This window comes from Pyxicephalus adspersus, chromosome 2 (assembly GCF_032062135.1).
Source record: "Pyxicephalus adspersus chromosome 2, UCB_Pads_2.0, whole genome shotgun sequence".
Taxonomy (NCBI): domain Eukaryota; kingdom Metazoa; phylum Chordata; class Amphibia; order Anura; family Pyxicephalidae; genus Pyxicephalus; species Pyxicephalus adspersus.
This window is the reverse complement of record NC_092859.1, coordinates 63,726,251-63,740,574: the sequence shown is the minus strand read 5'-3', so window position 1 is coordinate 63,740,574 and position 14,324 is coordinate 63,726,251. Positions and strand designations below refer to the sequence as shown.

The following is a 14,324-nucleotide window of genomic DNA, read 5'->3' as shown; positions in this document are numbered from 1 at the left end:
ATAATTTTAAAATTAAGTATCTTTATTTCAGGGATTTATACTAAGTTTTAAGATAACAATAATATTCATCTTTTTCTCTTCAAAGTTATTAGCTTTATATTTAGTAGTGCACTTACCCTTAAAGCCAGAGAATTAAGTAATGCAGAACGTCAAAGGGTGGTAGACCGTTATCTGAATGGAAATGATGCCTCCCCGATAGCAATGGTTTGTAATGGTACATACATAACCAAAATTATTAAGACCTATGAATCTTCCAGTAGAATGGAAAAATTACCTAGAGGAGGTCTGAGAAATTAAAATTTGGATGAAGCCCATAGGGAGGAGTTACGCAAGCTAATGTCCGAAGAATGCGGAATAAGTCTCAGGGAAATGAAGGATCAATTATTTGCCAAATTTGGAATGAATGTATCTATTTCAACAATAGATAGATGCATTGATAAATTCCAATGGTCATTAAAAGAACTTCTTTGGTTCCTGCAAGGCGCAATGATTCCTACTCTCTTCAAGAAAGGCTTAGCTATGCTAACAAAATCCTTGAATCCTTGATCTAATTGCTAAGGAACATGGAAAAAACATCCACTGTCTTGATAAAGTAGGTTTTAACATCTCAATGGGAACCAAAAGTGGAAGATGTCCCCTTGGGCAAAGGGTGGTGCATGTTGTGGCTGGAGTGTGTTCCAGAAATGTTTTCAACTTGTTGTGTGAGGAAGAAAAATGGGACCCTCCACTGCATCGTCACGTCACAAGCACAAGCATTTAATCAAGAAGCTTTCCTCAATTTTGTTGATGGGGCTTTGAATTTTTTTTAAGTGAAAAGAGTGTTTAGCATGCCATCCTAATTATGGATAATGTCCCCTTTCATTAAACCAGCCAGGTAAAGAGCTTGGTTGAAAGTAAGGGACACCAACTTATTTTGACCACCATACTTTCCATTTTTAAATTCTAATAAAAATTGTGCTTTACCCTGGGGATGTCATTTTTTTAAAAGATTATTTCACGGAGAGGAAAGAAAAGACAGGCTTTTTGGCAGTAAAGTGCAAAAACAATTATGGTTTATTAACACATACTTTAAACCTAGGTACAACATAGACCTTCTATGCTAAAGACCTGAGTTATACATCATAGTGCCTAATTTTCAGGTAACAAGTTCAATCATGCTGATAAACATATTATTTGTAAACATAAAAAGCAACTTGTGATTATGGATCTCAGTGTTCTCCCCAGAAATGTTTTCAGCTGGGTGGGGGGAAACTGTAGCTGGGTGGTAAAAAAAAAGTGGGCAGGGCTAGACCCGGTAAATATGGAGCTCCTAGTTATTTATGCCATAGGTATCCATCCAGTAACCTGCTATTGTGTCAGTGTTCTACCTACCTCCTATACTTTGTTCCAACTTTCTAATGCCTGGCTTTTTAGATTGTACAATTTTTCCATTTTTATGTATTATGCTCAACAGTTCAGGGCTGTGTATTTCAATCCAACTCCCTAGAGTTCCATGTTTTAATAGTCTAATCCCTTGTAGTAGTGTAATACTTTGATCAATGTGGCTTAACAAATTAGGCTTAGTTCACATTAGCAGTAAAAAAAAGGTCCCCCTGAGTGACTACTTGGCAACAGCTAGGCACCTAGGATTGGTAATTGGTGATAACTGCTAGGGACCTGGGATTGGTAACAGGCGGTAAGTGCTGGGCACCTGGGATTGGTAACAGGCGGTAAGTGCTGGGCACCTGGGATTGGTAACAGGCGGTAAGTGCTGGGCACCTGGGATTGGTAACAGGCAGTAAGTGCTGGGCTTTTCAGGCCTAGCAGTTTTTGCAGGCAGAAGTGGTTCCTGGCGCAAGGAAAGTGAGGGGTAAACGCAGCAAATACAACGTCACTGCCAGTGTGAATTCAGTCTACCTTTAGATGTCACCTCCTAGCGCTATACCTAGGTAACACAAAACATCATGCATGTGATTGCAGATGGAGACAGGGCAGCCAGTGCCCTACTAATCACTGCCAAAACCAAAAACTTCCTGTGAAGAGCCCAAAGAGCCCAAAATTGAAAATGCAAATGAAGGACCCCTGGGGCCACTTACATTGCAAGAAGCAATGGGGTGGGGCCCCCTAAATATTTTACCTACCTTTCACCAAACTAAAATTGTAATACTATGCTGCCCTTTCTGCATATGTTCTTTGAATCCCAATTCATCTGGAATGGGGAGGTGCAGGAAACTGAAAATGTAGGTGCAAATGGGGAACAGATGTATAAACCCCTAAAATTTCATTAGCATGGCATCATTAGAATATAAAAAACCTCTTCCCTACCTTGAACCCTAGTTTCTCTAGAACAAAGAGGTGCAGATAAACAAAATATAGGTGCAACTGGGGGACACTTGTGGCTAACGCCTCTCAAACTTTCATCTTCATGGCATCATTACATAAAGTATGCCCATAAATACAAGCTGCCCTGGTACCCATGACATACCCTACCAGTACCTAAACCCCAATGTCGTTTTGATGGGCGGAGTTTTTTATATGCTAACGATGCCATTGTGATAAAACTTTAGGGGGTGTTATCCACAGACATTCCACACACATTCAGTTTGCTACACCTCCCCATTCCAGAGAAATTGGGTTTCCAGTGTTAGAAATGGGCAGTAATGTGTAACAGGGCAGTGCTTTTGCCATAGTAATAAAATTTTAGTGTGGAGGGGGTTATCAAAATTGCCTCCCCCCTCCCCCCGCACCTACATTTTTGGCTTTGTACAAACCACTATTCTAGGGAAATTGGGGTTCAAAGAAGAGAAGCAGACGGGGTAACATATTATGACAGTTAAAGATTTGTAAAGTATAAATTTAGGGGCCCTTCCCCAATGTTCCTTTCTATGTAAGTGGCCCCAGGGGTCCCCAATTTGCATTTTTAATTTAGGACTCCAAGGCACACTTGCTTTTAATGCAACCCCAATGTTGTGTTTTCACAAGATTTTACAATTCTGATCCCCATATCATAAAATTTGTAAAAGCTGGGGTGCTGAAATTGTGAATTGTGCTAAATATGTGTTCCCTATGCACCCTGAAAATTACAAGTCAATATGACATACAGTTTAGGAAATATGAAGGTTTATACAGAGCTTTAAGGCTGAGGAATGTGACATGCAGAATTTATACATACACTGCTCTGATGTCATCACACACGCCCACTGGGCAGAAACATTATTTGCACGATATTTTTTTTTTTTCAAAAGACTCAGCACAGCTATGAGAGAGGGAGGGACAGCCTGTGTACTGATCTCATCATAGTGTGCTGTGCTCTCCTCACGCCGCCCGGCTCTAATCAGCAATCAGCTCTTATCAGCGGACAACGGAGAGAGCAGAGCAGCCTCTCCGATGTCTGTTCAGAGCTGCTGAAAATGTGCCAGGCGGAATAATCATGGAAGTTGGACGGAAGAACTATGGATCTCAAGTCTCAACAGTTATGGTTTATTAACATATACTTTAAACCTAGGCACAACATAGACCTTCTATGCTAAAGACCTAAGTTATATATCATAGTGCCTAATTTTCAGGTTACAAGTTCAATCATCCTGATAAACATATTAGTTGTAAACATAAAAAGCAACTTGTGATTATAGGTCTCAAGACCCGACGCATTTTGACAGCAAGGCTTCTTCAGTGGATTGTTGAGATCACATAAATGGAGAAATAATAACAATAAGTAGTGCAATCATTGTGCTTTAAAATCAAAGAGAAGGATACCAGGGGAATATCCACACCAGAGTACCCTCAAGGATCATATTAACAGACTGTGGGCGAATGATATTTTTCAGCAGTTTTAGTTACTTGAATAAATCTGAGTATTGATTGGTATGATTGTGTGAGTAGAAGATAGTTTCTCGCTTAAGAGACAGGTTAAAATAATGTTGATAACACGTGATGAGATGATAATATTAATTTGTTGGTGTCAGTGGTGGATTAAAGTAACCGTTTCCCCTAAAAATCGTTGGGGTGATATAAAGGGCGAGACGCCAATCTCTATTTCTTAATTCTGTTGAGAACATGTTCTCTAAATGGAAAGAAGTAGTAAGAAGAAATAGGCAAATAATTCTGGTGCTTTATTAGAAAGCATTATTAGTGTATTTTAAACAATAAGAGAGCAGGATTGCTCAAATTTTTATACAAATGTTTAGCTTTTTGCCTAAATACCTAAGAGGAGAAAGCAATAATGAATACTAAATAATTTAATTAATTATTACATATTTTTTATTTAATGTTTCTTGAGAAAAACTTTTATGGTAAAAATATTGTGTTATATTTAATTTTTATAATACATTTATTGATTCATGGATAGTCAGGGGGTCTAAATTTTTTTGTGAAGTTTTAATGCAAAAGTGTGAAGATAAAATGAGAAACCCTGTAATATGCTAATGTATTTTCCACGTTGATTGGCAACATACAAGGAAGGCAACATACACGCCATTTAACCACAGAACTACTGGCTAGGAAGCTGAGGCTCTACTATTGGCCAGTTTAAACAAAAGACAAAAAAAATGAAAACAATAAGGTTTTATTGATTGTTTTTATCAAGTGTCTCTAAAGTAGTAGCATAGCATGCAAAAAAAGGAGGGACAGGAACTTTACCAGTATAAAAATATGAACCACATTCTTTGGTAGTTTTAAAACAAAAACAAAGCTTAAATACATGAACAAAAACAAAAGCTGGAAAACCTAAAACAGTTTATATATTAAACTTGGAATACAGTTGTAGAGTAGAATAGCTCTTAAATGCAATCCAAAACTAACTCAATATAGTGTTGTTCTAAGAAACAGAATTGCTTATGCCAGAGCCTCTTTCATAGAAGCTCCTAAATCTGACTTGATTATTTTTAGAGCTAAAAATAGTCTTTCAACACTCACTTGGATGGGTGGCATTGCTGTTACAATTCTAGCCACATCACTAATCTCGGGATAAACAAGGATGGCTTCTTCTACAGTCAGTTGCGATGAGCGATCATACTTTTCTACTTCTTTTAATTCTTTAAAAAACTCTTGATGGAATATCTTTGTTTTTGGACATTTTCTGGTCGTTTATCTTTCACACATATGCGACTTCGCTTTACTGTTGAAAGTTCCATTTTGTCCAAGTAGGTCTAAGTCTAATTCTTTATTTCAAGAGGATGATCCTGAGTTACCAGTGCTTTTAGCTTCATCCAGTGATAGTGTTTCAGGTAGTAATCCCTTTATGCGAATTGCTACATCATAGAGGGCCTTTTCTGCAGTATCAGTCTGGTCATGACTCAACAAAATTCGGCTGATTGGATCAACATAAATAGCAGCTAACAAGATTTGATTATCTAGTAAGAGATTCTCTTTGTTCTTCATTGAACATACACATAGACTTTACCATCAAAAAAGTGGTTCCGCAGTGTGTTGTTTGATCCAAATTGGCTCCATTTCCTGCACATCTTTCCAAAATGGCATCTGTTTTAGGGGCCCTGGCTGCAACAGTTACTTGCCTCAATTTGCCAGTTAGAGTAGCTGCATGACAACATTTCAATTCATCTCTTATTGCAAGTTGCAGAGTATGAACAGCACAACACATATGTTGAATAGTAGTAAGCTTAGATGCTTCTTCAACAATGTTATCCAAAATGTCACTATTCTCTTCACTTTCTCCAATACTTGCAGAACTGTCTTCCTTTAATATCTGTCTGTCACTTTCTTCACCTACATTTTCTCAATTGTGCTCAACATATTAGAAGCAATATCTGTCACAATATAAAGAATCTGTTCCTTTTAAATTTCAAAATCTTCTAGAACATCCTCCCCTAACTTCTGAAGAAAGTCATTGGTGTGATGTGCCTGTGTGTCCTTTACTCCCAAAATTTGCATTATTGTTTTATTATTTTCATCAACAAATCTAACATTATTAGGAAAATAATTGACTCTGTGATGTGTGCATACATCCATTTTTATACCCTATTTAATGTACAGCGCTGCGTAATATGTTGGCGCTATATAAATCCTGTTTAATAATAATAATAATAATAATAATGAAGACAAAATGTCCCTTCAGACCTTTTCATAGTTCTTCCTGTTTATATTTGGCCTCTTCAATTATGTTTCCTTTTACTTTATCCAGGGAAACACCAAGTTTTTTAGCCAATTCTCCATTTAGGCCCAAAAAGGCTGGCTGTGAAAAGAAGGATAGTGGTACACTATTCTTTACTACCATTTCAATAATGTGGTTTTTGATTTTTTCCGGTGTCATTGTTATGGTAACTTTGTCAGATATAATTTTCTTAGTTGTGTTTGAACTCCAGTAGATTTCTGAACATTTTTCATCCCAGAAGTAGATAAAGATATCAATGAAAATATTCTCTCATTCACAACTTCCAACACTTTAGGATAAAAACGCTGCAAGTGTCTTTTTATATTTGATACATTTTTGTTAGACCCACTGAAACTAAAACTGCTAATTTTTGCATCACATTGTTTTTCACAATTATCTTCAAGAATACATTGGCACACGTAATGTTTCCCATCACTTGATAAAGTCGGCTGTATGAGCACTTTCCATTATCTTGTTTTTGACAGACTTTTTGTCATTGTGAATGGGGTGCTGCTTTCGCTAAAATATAAATATGAAATATTTTATACTAACTAGCATATTCTTTGATTTAAATACAAACATACACATAGTCCTGCACTATTGCAAACATACATACAAAGGGGCACTATACACACAAATAAGCTATAGGTAAACTTAGACATAATTTGTCCTATACAGAAAAACATGCACAAACATATATACTTTACACACAACACAGAGCCCATCATTTTACTCAGAAACATACACACAATATGCACTATACTCAAACATGCATACATTCCTGCACCATACACATAGCCCTGCAGTTTTATACGGAAACATGCACAGAGCCTTTCATCATAGTACATACAAGCAGCTATCATGCAGTTTTAAAATAAAGGTGAACACTTACATTTGAATCCAAAAAGCTGTTCCTCCAAGTTCTTCTAAGATCTTTTAGCAGACAGAGGAAGTTGAGCAGATGCTGCTGCCTTGATCTTTGTTTGCTGATATTCTGCTGAAGACAGGGTAGTGGGAGGCTCCAGGGCCAAGGGGGGCACTTAACTAACTTTCTAGTATTAGGTGGTGTGCAAAATGATGTTAAAGTTCAGCCCTGGATAGGAGCATATATGGAGAGTGCAGACGGGACACCTGAACACACATCAGGCCATAGAACCCACCTACATCTATACCATTACACTTGTTTAATACAATATATCTGAAATAAAATATAATTTTTGTAATGTACACAATCCAGATTACAATAATGTGGATGTCAGGTTGTATAATAGCTCAGCTGAACTTCATACTAGTGGAAATACAACTATGCCCTGGGCTTTATTCTTACATCAGATAAGTACTTAATTATGACTATTGTTTGTAAAATAGGACATTTGAACTTGCTGTATTTTTTTTATTATAATTTAAATTTATCAGGAGTCAGAGTCATCACATTTTTATCAACTCCGACTCCTGGTACACCCAAAATTGTCTCCAACTCCAACTTCACAGCCCTGTCCTAGACAGTATGAAACATGCATGTAACTTTACATTCATCTATATTAAATGTCATTTACCACTTGGCTGCCCAATCAAACAATACATCTAGGTCTGCTTGAAGAATATAGACATCTTGTATAGACTTAATTCTATTACATAGTTTGGTCATCTGCAAACACAGAAATTATACTTTTAATCCCAAACTCTAAGTCATTTTAAAATATGTTAAACAGTAAAGGTCCCAACACTGAACCCTGGGGTACACCACTATTAACCTTAGACCATCCAGAGTATGAATCAATAATCACTACTCTCTGGATGCGGTCTTTAAGCCAGTTCCCTATCCATTTACAGATTGACTTTTCTAAACCTATTCTCCCTAACTTGCTTTTAAAACCGTCTGTGGGGTACTGTGTTAAATGCTTTAGTGAAGTCCAAGTACACTATATCAACTGCTATTCCACTGTCTATTTGTTTACTTACTTCCTTACAAAAAGAGAGTAAATCTGTTTGACAACTTTAGTCTTTCTTGAAGCCATGCTGACTACCACTTATAATATTGTTTTCTAGCAGAAACTCCTCTATGTGTTTTTTTATCAAACTCTCTAAGACCTTTCCAACTATTGGCGTTACACTAACCGGTCTGTAGTTACCTGGTACTGACTTTGCTCCCTTTTTGAAGATCAGAACTACATTGGCCTTACGCCAATCCATTGGTACCATGCCAGTGATTAAAGAGTCTCTAAAAATTAGATATAATGGCTGTGAAATAATGGAGCTCAGCTTTTTGAGGACACGTGGATGTAATCCATCTGGTTCTGGTGCTTTGTCAACCTTAATTTTGCCCAACTGTTTCCCAATCATATCAATTGTGAGCCATTGTGAACCCTTTAAGGAAGTGGCATTGGTATTGTGAATTTGGACTTGAGCTCTGCCATTTTGCCTTTGTGTACACAGAGCTAAAAAAAAGTTTAGTAAATCTGCTTTTTCTTTATCCCTAGTTACCAACCCAGGGACATCCTTTAAGGGGCCTACATGCTCAGATCTGATCTTTTTGTTATTAAATATATTTTAAAAAAATTGGGAGGTTTGCCTTACTTTCCTTTGCAATCTGTCTTTCATTTTGAAGATGTGCACATTTTATCTCCTTTTTACATGTTTTGGTATATTCTTTATAGTTGTCAAACGATGAAGGTGATCTTTCATTTTTATATTTTTGGAATGCCTTTTTCTTGTTTTTTATGGCTTTTTTAACATCAGCTGTGAACCATGTAGGTTTTAATTTCAACCTCTTAAACTTAATATACATTGAAATATATTTTTCAGTGTGCTTGTGTAGAACAGATTTGAAACTATCCCATTTTTGTTATGTGTTCTTTAGGGACAATACTTAACAGAAATTTTGCTCTCTTAAAATAAAATGTTTTTATTTTTCCTGTTTTTGCTTCCTGTTTACAGCTTACATTAATTGAAATCATATTATGGTCACTGCTACGCAGATTCCCTTTTATATGCATATTTGGTATAAATTCTGCATTGTTAGAAAGAACTAGGTCCAGCAGAGTATCATTTCTAGTTGGGACTTCTATAAACTGTACCATAAAATTATCTTGTATTAAATGTATAAATGTCCTCCCTTTTGCTGTTCCTCTAGTGTTATTACGCCAGTCAATGTCTGGGTAGTTGAAAACTCCCATAAATAAAACATTTCCAGTTTTTACTGCTTTTTCTATCTGTGCTAGTAGTTGATTCTCTATTTCTTCCTTAGCACTAGGGGGCTTATGGCAGATGCCAATATTTAATTGTGTGTTATGAATACCAACATTCATCTCCACCTATATTGCCTCAACCTCATCGTTTGCTCCATCAACAATTTCTTCTTTCAAATTCACATTCAGATCACTTCTCTAACCTCAGTGTTCTCAACTGTGTTCTCAACTGCAGCCTATGATGTTTTACACTTTTACACAATCTGGCAAACAGCCTGCTCAGAATATTTTGCCATGGGCTGTGTTCAGCCTACTCCTTACAGTGGCCACTGTGTGCTATACTGTTATGTCTTGGGGGAACATTCCTATATGATGGAGGTATACAGGGCACTGCCAGTCCTACTGAAGCTCTGATGCAGTAAATGGTGAGACAAGTTAGGTGACAGGGTAACCTTTACACTACTGCCAGGATAAAATTGTAAACTATGTTGCTCAAGCCCAAAGTGAGAACATGTTTGTTTTTTAGTTTGAAACTGAACTCGGGGCAGTTAAAAAAAACATACCATGAGTGCACGCATGCATTACAAAATTGCATTATTTTGTAATGCATGAAGTAACTTCTGAAAATTATTTGGAATCACCCACTCTTGAAATGTTCTGCAACGTGTTAGGACCTAGAGAGGGATGAGTTTTTCCCACAGCATTCTCCAGGATATGAATGCTCTATGAATGCTCCAATTATGATTACTTGATGTCTCATAAGACTTTAGAATTAAGGAAAAGAGATGAGGAAGTCCTTTCCCACTCTGATGTATTAGGCTACTCAAATATGTCTGGTTTGTTGGCAATAAAATAGAATATAATGCAAGAAGTTCTTAAAATACTGGAAAGAAAATCAGCAATTTCTAAGATAGCACGCCTCTTCCACAACTTTCACAACTTTATTACACAAATTGTCCGATATCATAAGCTCTCAAAACTTTTACATAAATATTGATAAAAGGTTAATAAAAACGTGTCTCAACATTTTTCCAGCCATTTAGTGGTAAACATGTTGCAAAATGCTATAAAAGGACAAAACACAAACCTTTCAACACACCTAACTTCTGTTTTTCTTGTTTTTTCAACTTAGCATACTCTACACTTCCTACTGTGCAACCGAGTGATGAACCTTTGCCTCACATGTAGAGCTTGCAGCTGGCACATTGGTTTGTTGTTGGAGAGTGAAAAAAGAAAGTAAAATATGCAGAGTAATTAGTAAACCCAACCTCCACTAAGTTCTAATATGTCCCATGCTGAAACACAACATAAGGTACTCCATGTTGTAAATGTGTGTTGCTGATTACTGTAAAAAATTATCATGTGCCTAATGTTTTACACCAGATGTACAGAAGAAGAAAACTCTGTAAGCACAATAATTGAAAAAGATTGTAAGTCCTAGTTTGTGTAATTGATGGATAATACTTACTGAGCATGCGTTTACCTGAGCCACAACAAAAGTTGGTCCACATTTATGCAAACGTTTTAGTGCTGCTTACATGTGAACACAATAATATGGTTTACACATGACTGAGATATAGACATGACACATGTGGCTAAGATAAAAAGCCTCAATACAAAATACAACTAACATTTAGGACAGAATAAAAATATAATAAAATGTTTTCTTCACAAAGAAAAGCATCATTATATAGGCCACTGCCCAACAATGTTTACTAGGCATGCAATAAGAATAAAATACAGGACACTGGGCATCTCATACAAATAAATTCCATCAGGGGGCAGTTTTGAAATTGGCCCCTATGCACTAAGCTACACAAACAGCATTTACTAGTTAAAGTCACAGCATTCTGTGAACATGCATATTTAATCACCATTAAGTGCTACCTGTGAAGTTTTTACAATAGGTAGTCACTAAAATTAATTAACAAAAAACTTTTCAATTTAATGGTGATTAATAGGAAAGGGTAAAACCTCTATCATCGTTTGTTGTCTGTGATCTGCTGGTGAGATTCCCATTCACTTCCTCTCCTGGAGATGCAACAGGAAATGGGAAGAAATCTCTCTAAAGTGAACTTTCAGTCAAAGAGCAGCCATAGGTACTGCTGCCCCCATTGGAGAACTGTACCTAAATTCTCATTTTGGAGACAAGCACACTTTAATAGACTTCCTATCACTTACTGTCTCCAGTACAAACCAAGGACTGAATCCTCTCCTTTTAGGGAGGAGACAGCAAAAAATAAAATAGAATAAAAATCCCAAACCCTAGTAACTGTTCAGAACTTTGCATCCTATCATCTGGATGCTGTTTACGCAATACACTTGAGAACCATAACAACTAAGCAGCCAAACACAAAAACATAATATACACAGATAAAGTGATGTGCGGCACAACAACTTTGGTGCTGGGTTAATTGCTCCCAAAATAAAGTTGCTCTCCTGGCTGAGTGTGGAACTGATAGGGAAGAAGAGAATATACATAGCTGATTGTAATCCATTTACACTGTAAATCCAAGGATTTTTGTGCTATGCAGCGGATTCACCAATGCAGGAGTTATTTTTAAACCCTGAGACCCAGATGCATCAAACCTCCACATCAACCATGTAATACCAAAAATGCTGCAGAGAAAACAACCAGAACAGAGTTCACATCCACCAGTCACTATATGAGAAACATTGTGAGTGCTCTCGTCTGTACACATGGCAAGCCATCAACACCTGCAGGGAAAACCAGACCTCTATGGGGTCAAGGCATTTCACGGCTTCAAATGGCTTCTCAAATGGCACCGTCACAAAAATAAGGGTGCCATTACCCAGTACTTATACTATAGAAACTCCAAGCTTACACAGGGTAAGTTGATTGGAGCAATAGGGGCCTTAATGACAATGTAACTCTGCACATTATTTGAAAAGTGACAGGGGGTCATAGCGTACACCAACACACTTATGTTCTTTTTCACACTTCCATACTGCTCCATTGGATTGAGGGACTACAGAACCCAGCAATCAGTTATGGAAAAGGACTACAGCACACAGCAGTTATATGACTTCACCACACTGTAAGACTGTATAGGAAGGACTGCAATGCCCAGCAATCCGCTTTATGAGCACAACACAATGTGGAAGGCTACAGCACCCAACCATGAGTTATATGGAGGGCTACAGCACCCCGCCATCAGGTATAGAAAGGACTACAATTCCCAGCAATGAGTTATGGGGAGCACCCGGTCATCTGTTATTAAAAAGACAATGCCCAGCAATTAGCTATATGAGCACATTACGTCACTACAGCACACAGCCATCAGTTATGGGAAGGACTACAATGCCCAGCAATGTATCAGCCTGGTGCAGAGATATAAAGGATTTGCTGTGTAATGTGATTTGTGATGCAATGCAGCTAGCTGATGGTCTGATTTCACTTTTTGCCGGCAATGTCACTATACACTGTATTTTGCTGTGACCATGGCACAGCTCCCACACCCTCCCTGCCTCGTCCTATGGCTCCCATGCTGATAACACACCGCAAACGGCTGCAGGTAACTTTATTCTAAAGAATAAAAGTGCCCGGGGGAGGATGGCACTTCTCTGCCCACACTTACTTTTATGTGCTGCCACCAGAGATTTGCCATCCTTGATCAGCTCTTTAATGAACTTGTTGGTCTTCTCCAGCTCAGTTTCGTGCGATTTCAGCCTCTCCCTGAACTGAGGGCTATCCAAATAGCAATCACTGAACTCCAACGGAGGCAATCCCATGGTCTGCTCCTCTATCAGCATCAATCAGAGCAAGCAATTAGAAAGTAATGTCAGTGCACTGCAATCCCATCCCAGAGGAAGAGTTCAGGACATGACAGCAGGACAGCGGAAGAGATGGGCTCATTGAAAGTTTCCCCGTCTAGGCAGCTGCTTGGAGTGTGATGATGAGGTCACCAGGGCTGTGATGGCATCCGGCTTCCTGATTTCTAATTGGTTGAGCTGGGTAATAGGGGATAGAGCGGGCCTCTCACATAAGGCCCTGTGATCTCATAGTCACTGTCCGCCACCTCCCACAGAGCGCTGCACAAACTCCGCCCACCCCTCGTTCTGCCTGCCCTGGGTTATCACAGGAAGTGACATAACAGGCCTCCTATCACTGCACTGACTGCATGGCTGCGCCATGGTGACCTGCATGGGCTGACAGGAAATGTATCCCTGTCACCACAGTTCACTTGTTTTCTAAATGAAACTCCTTTCAGCTGTGGAGAATAATGACCAGTTGTTTGTTACACCTCAGCGGCCAAAGGTATTTTTTTTTGTAAAGAGTTCTAAACTAAAAAAACGGCCTTGGCCTGGGCCTCACTGTCACTAAAGAAAGACAGTTTATCCCCAGTCAACAGTGCAGCTTCAACGCGCTTCCAGCACTGCAAGAAAGGCACCTCACATTTACTTCTTTCTTTGACCTAAACCCCACACCTGCTCCCCCCACAACATCCTTCTCTGCCCAAGACATTGCCACCTACTTTAGATATAAAATAGACAAAATTAGACATGATGTCTCTGCCCACCAGGCCACTCCAACCATACCCACCCCTTCCACCTGTAAATCATCACTGGCCTCCCTCAGCCCTGTTACTGTGGACGAAGTCTTAACTCTTCTCTCATCATCTCCATCTACTACCTGTCCACTTGACCCCATTCCCTCTCATCTACTCCATGCCCATTCCTCCACCCTGTCCCCTGCCCTAACTATCCAACCTCTCCCTTTCTACTGGTAAATACCCCTCAGCTTTTAAACATGCCATAATTCTCCCTATCCTAAAGAAACCCTCACTGGACCCCTCCAACTACCGTCCTTTCTCCCTTCTCCCATATGTCTCCAAACTTCTTGAACGCTTTGTCTACAAAAGACTCAACCAGTACCTGAGCACCAACTCTCTTCTTGCCCCCCAGTATGGTTTTAGAGCTGCCCACTCCACTGAAACAGCCTTTACTAAAGTGGCCAATGACCTCATCAGAGCTAAGACTCAAGGCAACTTTTCCCTGCTCCTTCTCCTTGATCTTTCCTCTGCTTT

At 38.6% G+C, this 14,324-nt stretch overlaps 1 protein-coding gene across 3 annotated transcripts in view; it reads right to left on the bottom strand.

Moving 5' to 3' along the window:
• Positions 1-13,306, bottom strand: part of ARHGAP26 (Rho GTPase activating protein 26) — a 405,537-nt gene extending 392,231 nt beyond the window's left edge. For 2 of the 3 annotated variants that reach the window (XR_011919418.1, XM_072400904.1), the window contains exon 1: positions 12,876-13,306. Coding sequence is in view for 2 of the 3 variants with exons in the window: in XM_072400904.1 (XP_072257005.1) it covers positions 12,876-12,905 (30 nt within the window). In the remaining variant the exon portion in view is untranslated. The remainder of the gene's footprint in view (positions 1-12,875) is intronic. The other variant, XM_072400903.1, reaches the window with a different exon arrangement.
• Between the last annotated feature and the right edge of the window lie 1,018 nt (positions 13,307-14,324).